This window comes from Saccopteryx leptura, chromosome 2 (genome assembly GCF_036850995.1).
Source record: "Saccopteryx leptura isolate mSacLep1 chromosome 2, mSacLep1_pri_phased_curated, whole genome shotgun sequence".
Classification (NCBI taxonomy): domain Eukaryota; kingdom Metazoa; phylum Chordata; class Mammalia; order Chiroptera; family Emballonuridae; genus Saccopteryx; species Saccopteryx leptura.
The window spans coordinates 259,343,584-259,367,040 of NC_089504.1; the positions used below are offsets into that span (position 1 = coordinate 259,343,584).

The 23,457-nt window shown below is 38.6% G+C and overlaps 1 protein-coding gene across 5 annotated transcripts in view; it reads left to right on the forward strand.

Moving 5' to 3' along the window:
* Positions 1–23,457, forward strand: part of RABGAP1L (RAB GTPase activating protein 1 like) — a 551,348-nt gene that overhangs the window by 322,317 nt on the left and 205,574 nt on the right. For all 5 annotated transcript variants that reach the window (XR_010749414.1, XM_066371551.1, XM_066371553.1 and 2 more), the window contains one exon: positions 7,047–7,160. Coding sequence is in view for 4 of the 5 variants with exons in the window: in XM_066371551.1 (XP_066227648.1) it covers positions 7,047–7,160 (114 nt within the window). In the remaining variant the exon portion in view is untranslated. The remainder of the gene's footprint in view (positions 1–7,046; positions 7,161–23,457) is intronic.

The following is a 23,457-nucleotide window of genomic DNA, read 5'->3' on the forward strand; positions in this document are numbered from 1 at the left end:
ATTCAACTATTTCCCACTCCAGTCCCTGCCACTTCCTTCAGGATCAAGGTGTCCATTATGAATAGTGACTGGTCTTCCAAGTACACATCCTTCTCTCTGCTCTCCTTCCCTGCCCTAAAGTCTCGCTGTTGCTACTCTCCCTGAAGAGATTTCTTTCTAGGTGAGGCCAGAATATGGCTTGTGCTTTTGACCTTTGTGTCAGACTTTGATTCGGAGACATTTGGGAACATGTGTGTGCAGAGCCCACAGAGCAGCCTGCTCACAATGTGATAGTTAGCCTGCCTTCATTGCTTCCATATTACCCTGCATAGGCTAAGACCTCCACCCTTGGTCAAGGAAGAAAAAATATCAGGGATCCAACCATTTTGTGTAACTGTTTCTAGCTCTGGATTTTAGTAGCGTATTTGAAACTAGATGCACTTTTCCATTTTCTCCTTTCATCTCTGCCTCTTTGAATTTTTGGCAGACATCAAGGCAAATAAATCAGACCCACCACTGCAAACCCATCTGCTTTCAGAGACATGCAAGCCAGCCAGTTTGTGATGCTTTACCATATACCTAGCTCCAACATAGAACTAAAGGAGGATCCCTGTGGGGGAAGAATAGAAGGCACGTTCTAAGGTCAAATTTTTTTAAAGCTCTGAATCTTTTATCTGTTGATGGACTATGGCGAGGCATGGTCTGCATTGGCATTTTTAATGACCCTGACAGGATGGCATGGGACTTCTAAAGTTGAAATGATTCTGTAGTAGATGAAAAGTGAAAATGCAGTCCTTTTTTTGGATATGACAATAGGGCTTAATAAAAAAAAGAGACTGTCATCATTGTAAAAATGTAGCACATCAAGGGACAGTCAAGGTGTTCTTTTATCAGGACATTACTTTTACACTTTCTCTGGTGCTGAGATCACATGTGAAAACAATTGTCCTCACTACAATGCCTTTCCAGTTGTTGACAGCCCATAAATTGTTTTATAAAAAATAATAGGCTGTGGTCATTCACATCTGTCTTCCTAATACTTGATGACACTTGAATGCTATATTTATTTCTTTCTCACAACAAGCATGTAAGTGATGATTCTCTTCAAATAGGAATTAAGAGGATTACAGACTGTCAGGGTGCATACATTATACTGGAAGAAAGCTCATTCAATACTCTTGATAACAGTGGGAAATTGAATCAATTTAAAGTGAGCAGAAGTTATGTCTGACTAGGTGGTGGCTCAATGGATAGAGTGTCGGATTGGGACGGACACAGAGGACCCAGATTCAAAACCCTGAGGTTGCGGGCTTGAGCGTGGGCTCATCTGGTTTGAGCACGGGCTCACCAGCTTGAGTGTAGGGTTGCTGGCTTGAGCATGGAGTCATAGACATGACCCCATGGTTGCTGGCTTGAGCTCAAAGGTCACTGGCTTGAAGCTTAAGATCGTTGATCGTTGGCTTGAGCAAGGGGTCACTCACTCTCCTGTAGCCCCCCAGTCAAGGCACATGTGAGAAAGCAATCAATGAACAACTAAGTTGCTGCAACGAAGAATTGATGCTTCTCATCCTCTCCCTTCCTGTCTGTCTGTCCCTATCTCTATTTCTCCCTCTCTCTATTTCTCTCTCTGTCTCTGTCACACACACAAAAAAGGAATTAGAGGATTACAGACTGTCAGGGTGCATACATTATACTGGAAGAACAGCTCATTTAATACCCTTGATAACAGTGGAAAATTGAATCCATTTAAAATGAGAAGTTAATCAAGTTGCTTTTCATTCCTTTTAGTGTTGATTTTAGACTGATCTTCAGCAAGCTGAATTATGTCCTCTACTGCAGTGGTCCTCAACCTTTTTTGGGCCATGGACCGGTTTAATGTCAGAAAATATTTTCACTGACCGGCCTTTAGAGTGGGACGGATAAATCTATCACGTGACTGAGACAAGCGTCAAGAGTGAGTCTTAGACAGATGTAACAGAGGGAATCTGGTCATTTTTTAAAAATAAAACATCGTTCAGACTTAAATATAAATAAAACAGAAATAATGTAAGTTATTTATTCTTTCTCTGCGGACTGGTATCAAATGGCCCACGGACCGATACCGGTCCACGGCCTGGGGGTTGGGGACCACTGCTCTACTGAACTATAAATCTTTTCACACTGAAGATCAACATATTTTTTGAAGATCTTTAGTATAATGACTTAGTTGTTTGGAAATTAAAGAAAATCCTTGAAAGATTAACTAAGTAGAAATTTATGTGGTGGTAGTGTCAGGGTGTAGTGTGGGAGGAATAAAACTCCATTTTTAAGACTTTCTTCCTAACCTTTTCCCACTACTCTGATCTGAGTCAGCTTTGGTGTATGGCCCAACCTGACCCGTCCTGAGGCAGAATAGAGGACCATTTCAAGGACTTTGCCTACCAGTTAAGTTCTTGGTGCTGATGGTCCAGAAGGAAGGCATGCAGCAGTGACAATGGCATTTGTCTTCTCCATGACCATGACTTTAACCCTTGCCTAAGCTCAACTCTAAAGTAATGCGTGCAGTGGAACCTGCTCTGGCAAATTTAACTTCCACCTGCCCTATCCTTCCCGTCCTCCTTCTGAGCATTTTTGTGTACATCTTTCTTTGTTGCAAGGATACATGCAAAACTGGGCTGGAGTGTCTACCAGTTGATAAAAACATCACTTTTTCCAAATTATTGTTCACTTTTGCTTTTATTCATGGAATAATAGAAATAAGGGTAACTTCAGACATGTAAGGTACATGTTAAGAAGTTCAGAACGGGGTATATATGCATTATGTCATCATGTTGAAAACTCTAAGGGAACTAACTGGCTTTATAATCATAATGTTCATGATATAAAAAAAGTTATTTTATTATTTTAGAGTGTACAAATCAGAAGACTTTCTCAAATGTATGTTCACTGCAATATTTAAATAGTTAAATGTTATTCTTAAGGAAAAAGGAAATAATTATGACTTTTATAATTATGACTTTCATTTATTTTTTTAGTGAGTACTCAATTTATAGTAGGCAGTGTGCTAAGCACTGTGCACTTATTATTTTATTCTAAACAGCATGAATCCAGTATCATCCTATTTTATAGATAAGGGGATGTTTAGTGAGATAAAATAAGTTTAGTGAGATTCCGTAGGTGTCAAGTGGAGTGGCCAGAAATAGAACCAATGAGCTCCTCTGGTTCCAAAGACACTAAACCTATTGTAGCCTGAGGATTGGAATGCAGGGTGCATCTACTGAGAAGTAAATATTGGGTCAGGTTGTAAGTCTCTGGATAGTGGGGTAGTAGCTGCCCATAAAGGACTTCCTTCTTCTCATTCTGAAGATGGTTGGCAAGGACTCTGTTTATGGGGACCCTCCAAGAAAATGACTTCATATCAGTTTTTGTTGTGCTATACAGTGTTTTTAGCCATATTTTGTGAAGAAAGGTTTTCATATAAGATCTTGTTGGGCAAATGAGTTGTAAAATCTGTATTTTCTGGTTTTGCTCACTCTTACTGTTAAAGATGGCCACTGCTCACGTGATGATGCTCTTACATGATACAGCTAATTGACTTTCTGCTTTGGAAAGGGCTTGGTTATGCTAATGTGTGCAGGGGGAGGGCTTTCGTGCCGAAAAGTTGTAAAAGGAGGAGCAAGGAGGCCATTTTGTGAGAAGTGGAGACCACTTTGTTCCAGGGAAGAGAGAGGCCACATAGTTGGAGGGGTGGAGGCAGCCAAAATGGCAGAATGCTGAAGGAGAAGCCAGTTTGTGCAGGAGAAGGAGATGGGGAACAGAGGTGAATAAGACTGGTGAGAGCCTTTGATTCTAGGAAAAAACCAGAAAGATTCTCCTGGTTGTGGAACAAGAGGACATGTGAGTGGGTTTTGGTGCCCTGTGTGTTTGTTGTTACTTGTTGACTGGTAAAGGTCTAGAATAAAGGAAAATGGCCCACCAGTTATTGGCTCTGTCGTTTCTTTACCGTCTGTCTGAATCAAATGCGAATCTACACGGACCAGGCAGCTGTGATGGTGGCCACGTCTACTGGCCTTACAGATCTTTTACTCCATTTACTCATATGGTGAATTATTTGACCTCTCTTTTGTTCTCTCTGTATGTTTTATTTCTTGTAAAAATTGACAAATTCAATTTGAATACAACTGAACAGAAAGGAATTAATATTGAAGAGAATGGTTGTTTTATCCTCCTTTACGGAGGGTTAGGTTTGGTGAGTCCCTGGCTGTAATAATTGTTGAATGGGTGAGGGAGTGAATGAATTTGGGGGAGTAGGCATGGATTCCTGAACTATATACTGTTCCTACTGTGGTTAACTTTTGCTTAAAAATATAATTATTTTTCTAATCTAGTCCTACAGTTTGACTCATATTAGTCTATAAGAGTGTACCTCTTGACCTTCACTTTCAGTGAACAATGTTAGCTAAATCTTATTTAGTCTATAAAGTGAAGTTCCAAAAATCATTTCCTTAGTCATCTGAGATCAATATGTGGGAAGAAAATGCTAGAAGTACACATGTGTAGAAAGCATTTAAAAGTAACCCTAGCAAGGGAAAGTTTATTAACTAATGAAAAATTTATGATTTTTAATTTTGATTTTGCCTCTTTTTTTTTTAAAGGAAGATTCAGATATCCTTAGAAAAAAATCACAATACAGTATTATGTAAAGTTACTTTCTAGAAATTGTTGGTCAATTTCCCTTACACTGAATCAGAATGTTGGTCTCATTTAAACACAGCATGATGCCAAATGAGTCGGCAGTTTCTAGGGAATATAGTTCAATGATTTCTCTCCTTAACATCTTGAAAACTGCAAAAACAGTTATTCTGTGAATTGCTCGGCATATGGTTGCCTTTGAAATCGTCCAGCAATGGCAGTGGTAACATTTTCGTTGGTCATCTTTTCCAAAAGTTTTTAAGTGGAAACTATTAATGTATGGAATGGGGGCCCTTCTCTTGGATGACACCTGGGCAGTGAAAACTTCTACCTCGTACCATATTCCCCTCCTTATTCTCCAGACCAGACCAAATAAACATATATTTCATAGTGTATCTCTTTATACGTTACCTTTATATTCACCTGGCCCTAGACCCTCACCTCATCCCCAAGCAGTCTTTATTATTAGAAATTGCATTTACCCTGATAAACTTTCTCGGTGTGCTTTTGCTTAAGTTATGCTATTTTTTAAGGGTCATTTTTGTTCAGCTCTAGCATTCCATTCCCTTAAGCCATCACAATTTCCTCTGGACTGATTTGCAATATGTTGGTGTTTGCTAGCAAATGTGGGACTTTTCTGTTTGTGTCCTCTCTCCATGATATAAGATCTAATTACCACCCAGCATGAAATAGCAGGTGAAATGAAAAAGACAGTAAGAGAAGGCTCTGGCTTCACTCAGAGCCAAACAGCTACTTCCTTATGCACTACTCAGCTTGAGCGCAAAAGGGAAGAGAGCGTTCATTAGAGTAACTCATATATTAAACATTCCTCCTTTCTAGATTTCAACTGAAAGAGGGGGTGTATTCAAATCTTTGTGGAAGTGTGACATTAAACAATACCGTTAATTTGCAATAGTAGTTATTGACATGTCCTTAAATTGTACAGAATATTTTTATCATCAGGTTTGCTAGACATAGTCCCACCCTCTTTTGGTTGAATAGATAAAACTTACAATCTTTACAGAAGTAAAATAAAATCAAGTGAATCATCAGGCATTTTTTATCAGGCTTAGAATTTTACTCAGTTTGGAGCTTTTGAATCCTGAATCTGGGGGGGAAACACCTGTAGATTTATTTGTTAAAAAGCATTTGTCACCTTAATATAGTTGTTTTGGGGCTTTTTATTTTCTCAAGTAAGTTGGGGAATCAACCTCTTGGGGAGAAAGATTGATAACAGTTTTTTTCTTTAGATTACTGTGGTCTGAGTTTTCAGTTGTTAGATTGTCCAAAATTATAGAGTTAGATAATGTTCTATTGGGTGGGTTTTCAAAAAGCACATCCTCTTATCATGGTTTGTATGAATTGGCACAACTCTGGAGGGAGCGCACCTTTATCAAAAATGAAATGCATATGCCCTTGCCCTAGCAATTCATGTCTAGGAACCTATTCTTGAACAAGTATGGATAAAAGTATTCCTAGTGATAGTATTTGTGACATAAATAGAAAAAAATGAAAAAAAAATCATTATTGGGAAAATATTAAATAAATTATGGTATATTCATATCCAGAAATACTTTGTTCCTTTAAATGGCTGCTGTTAGGCCCTGGCCGTTTGGCTTAGCGGTAGAGCGTCGGCCTGGAGGGCGGGGGACCTGGGTTCGATTCCCGGCCAGGGCACATAGGAGAAGCGCCCATTTGCTTCTCCACCACCCCCCCTCCTTCCTCTCTGTCTCTCTCTTCCCCTCCCGCAGCCAAGGCTCCATTGGAGCAGGGGTGGCCCGGGCGCTGGGGATGGCTCCTTGGCCTCTGCCCCAGGCACTAGAGTGGCTCTGGTTGCGGCAGAGCGACGCCCCGGAGGGGACGAGTATCGCCCCCTGGTGGGCAGAGCATCACCCCTGGTGGGCATGCCGGGTGGATCCCGGTCGGGCGCATGCGGGAGTCTGTCTGACTGTCTCTCCCCGTTTCCAGCTTCAGAAAAATACAAAATAAATAAATAAATAAATAAATAAATAAATAAATAAATAAATAAATGGCTGCTGTTAGAGAGAATGAAATGCATGTGTGTGCATTGATAAGGGATAGTCCACAAGTTATCCTACTATGTGAAAGGAGCAAATAGTTTGCTTCTATTCGTGCTTCAGAAAAAGAGAATGGAGATGTGTGCATAGCACTTCCCTCCCTCTTCTCTCATCATGTAAACATACATTCCCACATCTATATAAAGATGATGAAAGGATACTAAGAAACTATTGGTAGTACTTATCTCTGGTGAATGGGACTGTGGGGTCTGGAAAGGAAGGCATTTGGGGGAGCATACTTTCTATGTGCTGTTTGCATTTTCTTTACTGTGTATATATTAGTTTATAATTAAAAAGAAATCTCAAATTTTCCTTCAGGACTCTGCCCAGGAGAGTGTTATTACTCGCGACATTCATCGAACGTTCCCTGCACACGATTACTTTAAGGACACTGGAGGAGACGGCCAGGAATCGCTCTATAAGATCTGCAAGGTAGGGTCCTCCGTCTCAGTTTGTCTAACTTATTTCACAGGGCTATATTTTAGGAACCCATCTTAAAAATTTTTAGATTGTTTTCTGTCTTCGTTTTGTATTTGCACTGTGTCATGCTTTCCACTTAAACTACAGTTCCTCAGCCCTGAGTCCTGCTGGTGACTTTCTGGCTGCGTGTTCAGTGCCTTCGTGTGAGGGGCAGGCACAGTGTGGCCTCAGTCTGGCTCTGCGGCTAGTGGACGGGAACAGAAGGGCCTCCTCAGGCTTCCGCAGTAAAGGCTCAGAGGAGTCCCAGTGACTCTGCCCCTCTGACAAGATAATGTGGCAGTTGTCTCCATTTTTTGACAATAAACAAGATTAAGAAGCAATGTGTCACCTGTTTTTGAATCATGGGATGTTCTCTGCTATTGTTGATAGACTCTGTGTTGTCACATTATACATCTTTGTGCAGTCTTATGTCCCATTTTGAAGTCTTTCTTCTCCTTCATTGGTAGTAGGCTGGAAGAAAACTGTTTCCTGATTTTCAGTAAATGTGCTCTGCTCAGATACAAAAGATTCTGTCTCTGCTAGTGGAGAATGCTCATCAGAATATTAATTTCTCTAGGTTATATCAGAAATGTGGATTGACTTTTTAAATTGTTATATAAAGTTAACTCATATTGTCAATGCTGATCGAGGCCAAAGAGCCAAAATGACAAAATCATTAAACTCTTTTCCTCATACTTAAGTTGCCCTATGAGGTGTGGTGCTTATACTCAGTATCGTCCTCATCCACCATTCTAGCCAAGACTATTAATGAACAGTGAACTACACAAAAACTTGTAATAATATGGAGAAAAAACAAACACCATGGCTATTTTGTAAGTTAGAGAATCAGCTGCTGAATGATCAAATTTAGTCTTTTAAGGAGCAAAGATTAGCTAATATGTAGTTAGAAGTATACTCACATATCAATGTCATTTTATATTTAGTTTTTTAAATGACACTTATAAAAGTACTTGCCTGCATATGCTAACCAAGTTCAATTGATGTTTAATTCTGCAAAGGGCTCAGTTCATTAAAGTCCTTCTTGCCTGTTTGTGAGTTAGCCCTCTGCCCACTCCCATCTTGTTTTGTCTATATTGCCCTCTGTCTTCTTGTCTTATCTCTTGATGGAGCCATTTTGGAGGATTATAAATACAGTGTGTTTGTCAAGTCATGGTGCACTTTTGACCGGTCACAGGAAAGCAACAAAAGAAATGTGAAATCTGCACCAAATAAAAGGAAAACTCTCCCAGTGTCATACCTATTCAGTACAGTTCGATGTGGGCTCACACACAGATTTTTTAGGGCTCCTTAGGTAGCTATCCCGTATAGCCTCTACAGACCCGTCACTGACTGACAGCCTACTAGGATGGGGTTTCTCCACCAAACTGCTGGTTTCCTTCAACTGCTTATCCCACTGAGTAATGTTATTCTATGTGGTGGCGCTTCGTTATAAACGCGCCGATATTCACGTTGCACTTTGGTCACGAATTCGAATTTAGCGAGCCACAGAACACTCTGTACTGTCCACATCTCGACTGGCATGGCCGTGAGCTGCTCCGCTGTATACACAGTGTTACATCATCATCTGCGCATGAGCACATGCTGCCACATCATCCTACAGAAACTACAAGGGTTTTCCTTTTATTTGGTGCAGATTTAACATTTCTATCGTCTTTTGTTGCTTTCCTGTGACCGGTCAAAAGTGCACCATGACTTTATGGACACACTGTATATATATACTGATCAGAAATCTGTTTTTATGTGAATGTATCATTTACAGTTAGAAATGCATAAAAAACTGAAAATCTGAGAGTGCACTGATTGCTGGACAGAGATACATTGTACAGTTTTAAAAATGCTAAAACCATCAAACACCACAAAAAATGTGTAATATATTCATTATATGCTTGTAACAGGTAAGGGTAATTATTAAAAATTTTTCTACCTGTTTTGAAATTCTACAGGTTAATTAGCTTCTGGCTTGTGTAAGGAAGATACCAAAATTCATGTAGTTTCTAAGTTTATTTAAAAGGGTCTGGCTTATGGGATGTGGAACAATATTTTCCCACTAGCATGGAGTATATTTTCAGCCAATCAGTGACTTTCCTTCAGTTTTTCTCTGATTGTTGCTCGGTACTTTTTCACATAATGAAACAGATGGTTCTTTGTGTTTGCAGGTTCTGACTTAGTTTTGCTTCATTGTAGTAAAAGCAGTATTTGCCTCATTATGTAATATTTAGAAGGAAATATCTGAACGTTACTAAATAAAACGACAAAAGTCAAATAGTTGGTACATTTAAGTACCTGCTACACCTTGTTTTGATATTGCAGGATAATAATCCAATCTTGAATTCATTAGAAAATATTCATTAGTAGTTCACACAGCTCATGTGGTCATTACAGATTGTCAGTGTATATTTTGCAACATGATTAGAGTTTTAAAGCTCTTTCTGAGTAATGACTATTTTAAAAATGTAGATCTAAGGTACCATAGTTGCTGAATCAGTTGCATTAAATGTTGTGAAAACTGTAGGAAAAAATCGTATTAAAAATGTCAAAATTTAAGATATTAAATAGAAATTGGTAAGACTTTACTATTGTACTAAAATATGAATTATCAAAACATAAGTTTATAACAGTCTTTGGAGGAGAGCAGAGATGATTATATCAGAAAATGGTGAATAACCCAAAATTTGCTGGAGACCCCACTATGTGAACCACTTGGTTTGTTATTAACACAATTTCTCCTCCTCTGGATCTACTGTGCTTAGTAGTCAAGTGCTCATGCAGGGAAACTCAGATGTTGGTGAGAACTCACAAATTATATAGCATACTTATGAGTAATTGAGAATTGAATATTCTTCCTAGGTTTGTTCATTCTCTCTCCTTTGCTTTTTGTATTCAGTTTGAACCACTTTTACTTAGTGACCATACCATATCCGTGAAAGCTACTATGTGTAACTTGAATGCCACTAAGTATGGTCTACCTGTTCTGTCATTTTAATTTCTAGAATAATATCCAACAACATACCTCACATATTCAGCAATATACCTTCGAATTTGTATTCTGGATACCTTGCACAAAATTGGATAAACATTAATGATACCTTGATCTTTAATCAGCTACTTTTTTATATAATCTGTAAATAAGGACAATTTTGCTTCTTTATCAATTTTTCTTCTTTTTTTGTTCTTATTCTTTTTCTTGTCTTATAGCACTGGCCAGAACCTCCATCATAGTTTTCAAATGAAGCAGTGATAATAGACATTCTTGTCTTGCTTCTTATTGTAAAGAATTAGCATCTAATGATTTATCACTAAGAATAGTCTTATTCACATCAGCAACACACTTATGCACCTTTTTCCCCTTAATTCAGTGCCTTCCATGTGTCTTATAATAATTTCAAATTTACAGAGTACTTTCACACTTATTACAGCATTTATTTTTGACAACTCCTCATCCTTGAGGCCTATGCTAGAAATACAGTATGCTCTGCTTTTAAATTGAGACCGAAATTAAGAGAATTTCCGTGACAGTAAGAGCTGAAATCAACTCTTGTTTCAAGGATACAAGAGTCTGACTTTGTAGCTGAAGTTTTCTGTGGCTCAGGTGAAATGAGAAATGACCTGAACTGTCAGGTTAGAGGGAATACTGTTAAAAACTTGCTGTCATGTTTTAATGGCCCTGTCAGTTTTAGCTTTTGCCTTTTCATATTTTCGCAGTGGGAGGAAATTGAAATGGTTCAGAGATTCTTCTGTTGTCATAAATTTATATGTAGAAATTGACCTAAAAGTATAATAGAATAGTGGAATTTATAGGATTCTGAAAATGTAAAGGTATGGGCTCACTTCCCTCCCTCCCTCCCTTCCTCCCTCCTTTTCTCCCTCCTTCCTTCTCTCCTGTCTTTTAATAACATTTTAAAATAGTGTCCTTGAAAGGAAGAAAAATATGCTACCACCCAGGTATCTTTAGCACCCTTCTAATTTACATATGAAAATTAGAAAATTGTTTTCTGTTAGAAGACAGGTTGGCACAGTTTAAAGGACTGAGCATCAGGTGTGGTTCTCATCTTGATTCTTCCCCAAGAAGATCTAAGATTTGAGGAAAAATCACTTTTTGGATCTCCTCTTCTTTGAGAGTATGGGGCCCAATAATTATAGCAATTCCAATTTGTAATGATTTTAAATGTCATTTTAAAATTTTTCCTGAAATATAACAAATGAATTCCTATGTCAGATATTAGCTATGTCTTTCAATCCTGGATCTGTAAGGAAGATTGATTTAACCAGAGGCGGATTAAGGTTGGTTGAGGCCCTGGGCACAGAAGAAAATATTGGACCCCTTAAAAAAAAGAGAGAGCAACAGGGAAAATAAAAATATATGTTAACCATATTTTTAAATAAATAAAAAATATTATGTACTATTAATGTTAAAATTGCACATATGAAACCAAACTTGGTGTCATTAGAAAAAAGTGAAAAAAGTGTAAAGTTGGGGTTTTACAGGGCCCTTCAGAAGTTGGGGCCCAGGGCGCACACTCAGTGTACCCATTAAATCCACCTCTGGATTTAATGTTGTAGACTTTACCTGGCTTTCTGTTGGTGTGTTTCAGGTATACATGACATGGTGTGCATTTAGTGATTACTTTTAGTTAACCCCTTTTGATGAGAATTCTTAGGATCTGCTCTTGTAACAACTTTCTTGTATGTCCTACAGCAGTGCTAACTACGATCACCACACGGTGCCTTACAACCCTAGTACTTATGTACCTTACAGCTGGAAGTTGGCACGTTTTGCCCACCTTCCTCTGGTTCTCCCCATCTCCGTTTCTGATAACCACAAATATGATTTCTTTTTCTATAAATTTGATGTAGGTGGCTTTTAGTTTTGTTTGTAGATTCCACATATAAGTGAGATCATATAATATTTGTCTCTGTCTGACTTATTTCACTTAGCATAATATCTTTAAGGTCCATTCATGTTAGGCCTTTATTTTTATAAAGAATAGTTTCTTTAACATTATCTTAGATCTCACTGCTACCATTAAAAAACTTTAATAAATATAATATTTAATATAAATATAGCACAGGGTACCAGTGTTGAGAATTTAACATTGAATTTTGCCATGTGAACACCTCTGTGTAATTACTGTACAAAAAAGACACAGAATTTTACTAGCACTCTGGAAGCCTCCCTTGTTTCCCTGCCAGGAATCACTGCCCCAGAGGTAACCACCATTCTGATATCTGTTACCAGCAATGGTGTTGCCTCTTTTGAACTTAAAAAAATTGACTTACACAATGTGAAGTGTATTTTTCCTTTGTTCCTATCATCTTTAAGGTTTATCCATGTTGTCATATATGGCCATAGTATATTATTTTTGTCACTACACAATATTCCATGGTATGGCTATATTACAACATAGTATCCATTCTATTCTTGGTGGTTATTTGGCTTTTTAATGAATAATGCTGGTATGTACACTCTTGTGTTAATGATGGTCTGGTGCACATAAGTATGCATTTCTATTAGGTGTATACTAGGAATGGAATTTCTGGCGTATAGACACATTCACCATCAGTATATTATAGCCAAACAGGTTTTCAAAGTTTTACCATTTGCATTTCAACCAGCAGTATGTGGAATTCCAGTTGCTTTGTCTTCTCAGAAACAAATGGTAAACTTGTAACTTCTAACCATTTAGTGGACGCGCTTGGGTGGCGGGGGGGCTCTCACTGTGATTTCTTGGGCATTTCCCCTGTGACGGCTGAGGATGTGCACCTCTTCACCTGCTTATGGCCCACGAGGGTGCCCTCTGTCGTGACAAACCTGTTCATCTTTTGCTCAGTTTTACAATTGGGTTTTCTCTTATTATTGTTTTGTAGGAGATTTTTTTTTTTTTGTATCCTGGGCCTGAGTCCTTTTTTAGATATGTATGGTAAATACCTTCTGTATGGCTTGCTTTTTTACTCTATTAATGATATCTTTTGATGAACAGAAGCTATTAAAAAACGAGGCCCACTTTATTAATCTTTTCTTTTATGGTTAGTGTTTTTGTGTCCTATTTAGGAAGTACTTGCCTGATCCAAAGTCATGGAAATATTCCCTGGTGTAATCTAGACATTTTATTCTTTTGGTTTTTTGCATTGGGGATTATAATCCATCAATAGTTGGTTTTTGGATGAGGTAGAAGTCAAGGTTCATTTCCCCATATGGATCTCTGATTGATCCAGTGTTATTTTTAAACAACCGTTCTTTTCCCCCTCTGTATTGCTATAGTCTTCCTCTGGGCCATTCTTTTTTTTTTTTCTGGATATTTTATTTTTTACTGAATATATTGGACATATAACACTGTATATTTAAGATGTACAACATCCTAATTTGATGCATTTATACATTACAACATGATTGGTGTCGTAATGACTATTTAGCACCTCTATCACATTACATAATTATCCTATCTTTTTAGTGGTTGGAGTAATTAAGTTTTTGTCTCTTGTTAGCAAGTTTCATGATTATAATATAATATTATGTCTGTATTCATTATACTGTGTATTAGCTCTCTATGGCTTATTTCTACTCATTGCAAATTTGTACCCTTTTAATGAATGTCAATCTTAATCTCCTGACTCATTCCCTGGTAAACACCATTTTGCACTTGTTTTATAAGTTTGACTTTGTTTTTTTTTAAGATTCCACATGTAAGTAACATCGTACAGTTTTTGTCATTCTCTGACTTATCTCACTTAGCATAATGTGCTTAGGATCTCTCCACAAATAATTGTGTATATACACTGCATTTTTAAAAATTAATTTATTTATTCATTTTTAGAGAGGAGAGAGAGAGGGAAAGAGAGAGACAGAGAGAGAGAAGGGGGGAGGAGCTAGAAGCATCAACTCCCATATATGCCTTGACCAGGCAAGCCCAGGGTTTTGAATCGGTGACCTCAGCATTTCCAGGTCGACACTTTATCCACTGCACCACCACAGGTCAGGCTACACTGCATTTTTAAACCCATTTATTCGCTGATGGGCACTTAGGTTGTTTCTATGTTTCAGCTATTGTGAATTGTAGTGCAGTAAACATGGGAGTGCAGGTATCTCTTAGAAGTCCTGTTTTCATTGCTGGGCCATTCTATTCCATTGATCTACTTATCTATCTTTGTGCCAATATCACCCTGTTATTTTTAATTTATTGATCTTAGAGAGACAGAGAGAGGAAGGGAAGGAGACAGAGATAGAGGGGGAAGCATTCATTTGTTGTTCCACTCAGTTGTGTGTTCATTGGGTGCTTCCTGTATGTGCCTGGCCTGGGAAACAGGACGACTCTCCAACCCACTGAACCAACTGGCCAGGGCCCCAGCACCACACTATTATAAGTATAGTGCCTTTATAATAAATCTTATTGTCCTGTATTATTGAGCCTACAACTTTGTTCTGCTTCAAAACTGTTTTTACTACCTTGGCCCTTTGTAGTTTCCTATTTTAGAATCAGCCTGGAAGTTTTTGAGGGAAAAAAAAAACCTTTGAGAATTTTGATTGGTATTGCATTGAATCAATATTATATCAATTTTATTAGTTCTTCAAGAGCCTGCCTTTGGTTTTATTGATTTTATTTATATATGTTTGCTTTCTATTTCATTGATATCTGCTCTTATTTTTATTATTTTATTTAAAGTGTAGTATCTGACTACCTATCAATATATTCTTATCTCGCTGTTGGATTTTATTTACTTGCTCATGTTTGTTTCATGCCTGGTTGTTTTCAGTAGCATTCTGGGTCCTGTGGACGAGGAATGGTACAACTCTGGGCGGGGTTACTACAGAGCAGGCTCAGTGCCCCTCTGTAGGAGGGCTGTGTGTTGGGGTCCCTGTGGCCCAGGCTGCACTTTCTCTGCTTAGAGCGTGAGGCCCTTCCAGGATCTCCACTAAAAGCCTGAGGTATTTACTAGAGACCTTTCTCTTTGGTGGCCCTTCCCTTTGATTTGTGTCCCTGACACTATGAGACTACTGAAACCTCTGTTTAGTTGTTCTTAGTGTTCTTGCAGGCCACTTGTTCTAAAATTTCCACTTCTAAGCGACTTATTTAGCTCCCATGAAGGAATAGGAGCAATCAAGTTTTCACGATGTTTCCCTCACACTTTTTGGTAGACAAGTAGCTGGATAATAATTTCAGATTTTCTAGGGGAGCAGGGACATTTTCACTGGACCTCTTGCTCACAGTGGGATAATGAGGTGCCTGATTAGCGTACTGGTAAGTCTTCCCCTCTGCTCTCAGAGTAAGAGTTCTCCTTGTTTTATTCTCCGCTTTATCACTCATTTCACATTTTCCTTTTTAGAAGAATTGTCTAATTCTGCTTCATTGCCAAGGACAATATTTATAGCCATTCAAAACAGCAAATACACACTCACACATAAGCAGTCTTTTATAAAGAGGCTTCACGGTGTGTGTGTATGTGTGTGTGTGTGAACTTCATGCTTAGCTTTTGCTTCCACAATCTGAAAACATTTATATTTGTTAGTGTTACTGAGGTCCTCCATGAGGGATTAATTTTGGGCTTTAATTTTGTGGTCCTCTTTAATATACATATTCATGGGATAGACTTTCTGAGTCAGAGCTCAGCTAGGAAGATATCATGTTATTTTTGGATTTTTCTTCTAGAACTGTAACAGTGAACAGCGAATTGGTCAGGTTAGTGAAGCTGGAATCCTGGAAAGAGAATGACCGATATCTAATGCTTTTGAGAGTGTCTGAGGAGAATTTAAAAATTTTTTTATGTGCTTGGCCCCATAAGCTTTCCTTGAACTAGCTTTGTAGTTTCTGCAGAGCCTGTGGTCTTTTCAAAAGAAAGGCTAATTGAAGCCATCACACCATGACTAGAATGCAGAAAAGAAAGATGAGATTATGAGGATAATAAAAATGTTTAAAATCAGAATACCATACAGGGATTAGTGATTATCCTAAGGGTTTGATTATAGTAACTCTTTTTAGAAAACAACCTACTCTGAGAGGATGGGAAGGAGCATTAGATTACTTTTTAACATAGAAAAGGAAGTACAAAACTAACCTGCAAAGACATAACAAACACAAGGTACCTTCACATAGAATGCTGATCACGGTGGGTGCATCCTGCATTTATGGTGATTCACAACACAGAGATAACTATTTCTATACTAGATTCAAATGTCTTCGATCCAAAACAATAAACTCTCGGTTATTTCTGAGTGGATTAGTTATGGAATGACGAGACTTATTTCCTGTTTACTAATTATTATGCTGTTGGCAATATTTTTATAACTTTGAAGCCTCCTCCTTAACCAGACCTCTTCCTGCATCTTCTAAAGACCTGGGAGGGGTGTGACTCTGCGTCTCTTGCCTCCTCCTTCCCATCTGTCCCGATCTTAGTTGCCCGTTTCCCTTGTGAAGCTCTCCCACCCGCTTCTGCCCACAGTGACTTACAGATTAAAAATACTTTCTAAAATTTAGACTATTATTATGCATTACGTTTTGAACATCACCTGATTAGTTTTATTTCATTCCTTTCTGCAGGATGTTCAGTTTTTGAGGGAAGAGGCTCTCTCTGAATTTTTTCTTGGTCTCAGAGAGCAGAGTACAGTGCTAGTTGCAGTGACACAGTGTCCGTATCATTAACTCTGTGGTCTTGACCTTAAAAAACTGACAGTGTAGTCCAGGTTTTCTCAGAAGCTTCTCACTGAGACAAGATTGAAGACGTAAGAAATATATTAGGGGAAAGGCCTCTAAAACGGGAAGGAAACTGGGAGAGCATAGACCCCAGTGCTTGTCTGACCCCGAGGGAGGAAGAGAAGAAGGAGACTTAGGTGGACTTGTCTTAGACCGTCGTGTCACTCTAAGGCAGTGGTTCTTTTCTTTTTTTTTTATTTTATTCATTTTTTTTTAGAGAGGAGAGGGATAGACAGAGAGAGAGGAGAGATAGAGAGAAAGAAGGGGGGCAGGAGCTGGAAGCATCAACTCCCATATGTGCCTTGACCAGGCAAGCCCAGGGTTTCGAACCGGCGACCTCAGCATTTCCAGGTCGACGCTTTATCCACTGCGCCACCACAGGTCAGAAGGCAGTGGTTCTTAAAGTGTGCTCCAGGTTGCATTGGTGCGCCCTAGAAGATTTCCAGGTGTGCCCTATGATATTGCAGAGAAATAAGTGCCTGATGGGGACCAAAAAACAACAGGGTTTTGGAGTTTAGATTTTTGGGGTATTGGTGTGGGGAATTGGCTGTAAACTGACAGTCTGCTCAACCCCCCACCTCACTTAACTGATTAGGTTGCAAAAGGCTGCCAAGCTGTGGTGCTGGATTGTTTACACTACTCACCATGTTCCCCGGAAAGACTGGAGGCAAGTTTCTTCTATCCTTTGTTTGTTGTAAAGTTAAGATGATATATATGGTGGGGGTTTTGGATTGATGATTAAACATAAGGAATTGTCTCTTGAAGCTTTTTGGATTTCTATAAAAGAAGAATATGTGGCAATATCTAAAAAAGCTTTGAACATTTTACTATAATTTTCAACATCCTATTTATGTGAATTAGGATTTTCTACCCTCAACACAATTAAGAGTAAAAAGAGAGAAATTCTTCAATGTATTGACGAGGAAATGAGAGTTTGCCTTTCAAATATATGCCCAAACGCCTGACCGGGCGGTGACACAGTGGATAGAGCGTTGGACTGGGATGTGGAGGACCCAGGTTCAAGACCCAGAGATCGCCAGCTTTAGCACAGGCTCATCTGGTTTGAGCAAAGCTCACCAGCTTGGACCCAAGGTCTGCTGTAGCCCCAGGGTCAAGGCACATATGAGAAAGCAATTAATGAACAACTAAAGTGCCACAACGAAAAACTGATGATTGATTCTTCTCATCTCTCTGCGTTCCTGTCTGTCTGTCCCTATTTGTCCCTCTCTCTGACTCTCGCTCTGTCTCGGTAAAAAATCAAATATATGCCCAAACATTGAAGAAATCGCTAGGACACATCAGACTCATGTTTCTCATAAACACAAGAATGAAAAAACTTAACACATTCGTACTGGGACCTACCAAATTTACTAAATCTTACTAAGAATGTATCTATATATATAAAAAGATAACTTTTTTATCAATTTTTATTTTTTAACTCCTCTTTTAGAAATTCTAAAAAGCATAACTCAAAAAATATAACATAAAAATGTTTTTTAATGTCAGAATAAATTTAATTTTGTTGTATTTATTTCATTTAATTACCATAAAAGGCCTGACCTGTGGTGGCGCAGTGGATAAAGCGTTGACCTGGAAATGCTGAGGTCACCGGTTCGAAATCCTGGGCTTGCCTGGTCAAGGCACATATGGGAGTTGATGCTTCCAGCTCCTCCCCCCCTTCTCTCTCTCTGTCTCTCCTCTCTCTCTCTCTCTCTCTCTGTCTCTCCCTCTCCTCTCTAAAATGAATAAATTAAATAAAAAAAAAGCCTGACCTCTGGTGGCGCAGTGGATAAAGCGTCGACCTGGGAACACTGAGGTTGCCGATTCAAAACCCTGCACTTGTCTGGTCAAGGCACATATGGGAGTTGATGCTTCCTGCTCCTCCCTCCTCTCTCTCTCTCTCTCTCTCTCTCTCTCTCTCTCTCCTCTCTAAAAAAAAAAAAATGAACAATTTCCATAAAAGCACACTTGGACTTTATTTTTTTTTATTTATATTTGACTTAATTATTATAACATATTTCTCTGAAGTTTGTATATAGTGTGCCTACAATTATTTGTAGGATTTTAAATATGCCCCAACTTCAAAAAGTTTGAGAATCACTGCTCTAAGGAAAGCTGGGCAAGGCCAATTGGGAGTTTTCAGCCACAGTGGCCTGTGAGGTCCTATGTCTACAGGAAGCTGGCCTGCCTGTGTGTTCTTGCTGTGCTCAGCCATTGGCTGGGAGCAGCCCATGGAAGTGTGGTGGTGGTGTGAGTGTGGGTATGGATTTCAGAGCACGGCATGGGGGACCCTCAGTCAATTCTGTTCCGCGCTGGTGGAAATCTGGGTGGCGCATTTTCACAGTCACCATACTGATATTTTAGATGAAAGTTTAATGTATAGAAACTCTAAAAGAGCTCTATTTCTACTACTTTCTTCTTCTACAAAGTAAAAGCTCATAAAGATTATTCAAGCTAATCTCCTTAAGAGCAGGGTTGTTGCTTTATTTTTTAGATTTTCTTTAGGATGGCCTTTACATACTACTTTTTTAAATCAGAAGTCCAAGAATGTAAAAGAAACACTGAGTAATCCATCATAATAACACAGTAGTTTGTTTGTAATAGAGACATTACTTTTTTTAAGGTTATGGTAGTCTAGTTATTTTATGTCCCCCCCCCCTTTTTTTTAACTGAGTATATTAGTCCAGTTTTAAATTGTTGCCAAGGGCCTTTTTTTTTTGAAGTGTTATATAAAAGGAAAGTTGCATCTAGGAAGTTTGCCAGCTATGTTAGATAAGAAAATTGCTTTGTGAGTGAGTATCTGCGAGTACATCTAGCCTTCTATAATTATTGTCACTAGTATTTAGGTTATTTCATGTCAGTGAGTCTATTTATGCAGCTTATGTTGATAACTTTGCTTTTTACCAGCATTTGGACAAATTTAATAATCTTTTTTAAGCCCCAATATTTATTATCAGAATCAACAAACAAAATGATTCTATCAAATTTATATATATGTATATTTCTATATTTCTATATGTATTTTTAAACAATCTAACAATTACAAGAAAGTTGCAAGTGCAGAATTTTTCTTCTATTCAGAAGTGGTTTGCCATCACAATGCAAAGTTATTCTCCTAACAACATCAAAATACAAATGTAACATTAATACATTGCTTCTGCCTAAACTTTAGACCAAGTATCCAAATAATGTTCTTTATAGAGAAAGATCTGTTCAGAATTGCATATTTCATTTGGTTGTGGTGTCTCCTTGATGCCCGTCTATCTGGAACAATACTTACCCCCTCCCTTCCTTTTCTTGACCTTTGTACTTTAGAAGATTACAGACCAGTCATTTTTTAGACTGGCCCTCCGTTTAAGTTTGTCTGATGTTTCCTCATGGTTGGATTCAGTTATGCATCTTTGGCAGGAATAATAGCAGAAATGACCTGTTCTTACTTCTTCCTCACAGGTGGCACATGGTTGAGGTTTTTCCGTTATTGATGATGATCACTTTGATCACATAAACAAGATATTGTTTACCAGCCTTTGGCACTATGAAGTTACTCTTTTTCTCTTTGTAATTAATAAGTATTTTGTGTGAGATCATTTGTAACTATGGAAACATTCCATTTCTCATCGGACTTACCATTTATTTATCATCTTCAAATAGACTCATGAACTCTCACTTTATTCTGTTCTGTTGAGTATTTGTGTGTCCTTGTATCAGTTTTGTACTGGCTTGAATACTGTCACTTCACAGTAAGCATAGGAGGGCTTCTCTAATATTACTCTCTTTTCTAGAATTTTAACACTTTTTAGCTGTTATGGTCATCCCAATTTGTCCCCCATTTCTTCAAGCCAGTGAGACTGTAGTTTTAGATGCAAGTTTTAGCCATGTGGTGCAGTACTGACCTCCAGCAAAAGCCAAAAGAATGAGATTCTTACCCAGTGTCATTTCCTTCCTTCCAGTTCATTCTGTCTTCCAGGTTCTGCCACTTTATCTCCTCAGTGCCTTCACGAGTTTCTCTTATAGGTTTGTCCAGATATAGTTTAAATTTGTTTCCAGAGGGAAGGTTGGTCCAGGAGGAAGTACTTCTCCATTACAGAAGTGGTACCTACCCAGACGGTTTATAAGGTCAGACTGAGAATAAGCATCTGGCCAGAGAGGCCGTCCGAGTGTGCATGGCGAGAGGTCTGGTGCAGGAAGGCAAGTTTGGAGTAGAGGGAAAGGATTAGGTTCAGTTCAGTTGGAGAAGGCTTAGGCTAAAGCCAAACAGTGCTTGGAAGAACTCCGAGCAAAAGAATTTGCTAGAACACCAAAACTGTGAATCATAAAGTCAATTTAGTAGGTAACCTCTGACAAAGTTATTTTTTCTACTAACCTTCCCTGAAACCATAAAACAAATGGAAAGTAAGACGAGTGCATTACTGATTTGCACTGTGAGCCTCAGCTCTCCAGTGAGGGAATGAATGATCTGTGAAGTCACTGAATTCATACCTTCTCTGTTTCATGTTCGGCAATACTTGGTTTTTTTATTGGACTTCTCTTGTAACACAGACAAGCATGTGAATAGCATACTTCGCAATAAATGTTAAATATATTTATGTAATGATAGATCTAGCCTTTGTCAAAGTGATGTCAGGATTGATGGAGAAGGTAATTGTTTGTTGGAGATCCAGAGTTTTAAGGACTCTTCCATGTAGACATCTTTCATGAGGAGGGGAAGTGTGGAATATCTGTGTATCACTCATGTAACATGCTCTGTCATCAACAAGCTCTAGTCCCTTATTTGTGCAAAAAGTAGAGACAGTACACCCCAGGGGTGCTGCAGAAAGGGACAATGTCAGAGCCTCCCCTCTGCCTGGGCGGCGTGTCCCTTCTCTGTGCCCTGTCTGCAGTCCTCCCTCCGCCCTGAACATGCACTCACACACGCACACACACGCACCCATGAGCGTAAGAAAAGTACAAATGAAGCAATCAGAACTATAACTGTATAAATAAATAAAAAAATTAAAAAGTAAAAGAATGCTAACCCATCTTTCAATTGGTAAAATTCAGCAGAGCTCTGGCAGTTGAGGATAATTGAAGAAAAGTTCCATAAAAAAATAAAAAGCTTCTTTCAGATTCATTAGGTAATGATTCCATGATCCAATTTTTCTCTCATTAGAAGAGAGTGTGATAATATCATCATTAGTGGAAGAAGGTTAAACGAGAGCAACAGTGCTTCAAAAGATAGCATTAAGAGAAGGAAAAGGCAAGACACAGCCTTGGCGAAAATACGGGCAATCCAGTCTGACAAGGGACTTGTAAACTGTGAATGCATCAAGGAAGCCTACACAACAACAGAAAGATGAACAGCATAACTAAACAAATGAGCAAGAACTTGAAGAGATGGACACAAAAAAATATATATCAATTGCCTAAAAGCACATGATAATAAACTGTACAGTGTCCATCATTAACTGTCGGAAAAATGCAAGTCAAAACCCTAGGAATTAACAAAAGGAAGGAGACGAGCAAATTAGGTGTTGACAAGAGTGTGAAGACCTGAGTGCTCACGCCCTGCTGCTGTGGGTGTAGTCACTGGGCAGCTACTTTGGAAAAAAGTTCGGCATTTCTTATCATGTTAAACATCCACTTATCATTTGAACCTTGAGCCTCTACTCCTAGGTATTTACCTAAGAAAAATGAAAAATGATATCCATAAAAAGTCTTGCCTACATAGCAACTCTAGTCATCTGAACCAGAAACTGGGTAAACCCAGGTGTTCATCAGTGGGAGAGTGAACAAGCAACCTGGGGTATGTTCGTGCACTGGAGTCCCACTCAGCAATGGAGCAGAAGGGACTGCTGAGACATGCAGAAACGGGGCGGAATTTCAGAAACAATATTCTCAGTCAAAGAAGCTAGGCACAAAAGAGCACATATTATATGACTCCATTTATATGAAATTCTTTTAAAAATACAAAGCTAATAATATTTTGTGATAAAATCAGATCAGTGCTTGCCTGTGGTTTGACTGCAAGGAGGCATTGGGGAATGTTCTGGAATGATGGAAATAGTCTATGATGGGTTACATAAATGACCTAACTCAAGGAATTGTGCAGTTAAAGTGGCGCATTTCATTAAACACGAGCTATATATCATATTTCAATATAGGTTTTTGTTTGTTTTGTTTTGTTTTAAGAAAAAAGAATTCCAGACCCTGTACTCTGACTTCTTTGGCATGTGGGAGCCAGCACACTTGCCCTCTCTATGGTAACCATTCCTGATTCCCTGAGAACCATTGCCCTGGGCAGAGACAGATGTTATACTCGCATGTCAAATGGAAACCTCCTCACTAATGAAGCCCAGCACGCAGATGGGATATGTGACCCATGACTTACTGGGATGTTTGTCTCTAGGAATAAATGTGAGGGCAGCTGAATGGGTCACTAAACGATGACCTGCTTTTGTACCACTCTTGAGTTAAGAATGGTATTTATGTTTTAAGGTGTTGTTTAAAAAGACAAAAACAATAAGTAACAGATGTATGTGTCCCTCAGAGCTGAAAATATTTACTCTTCAGACTTTTACAGAAAAAAT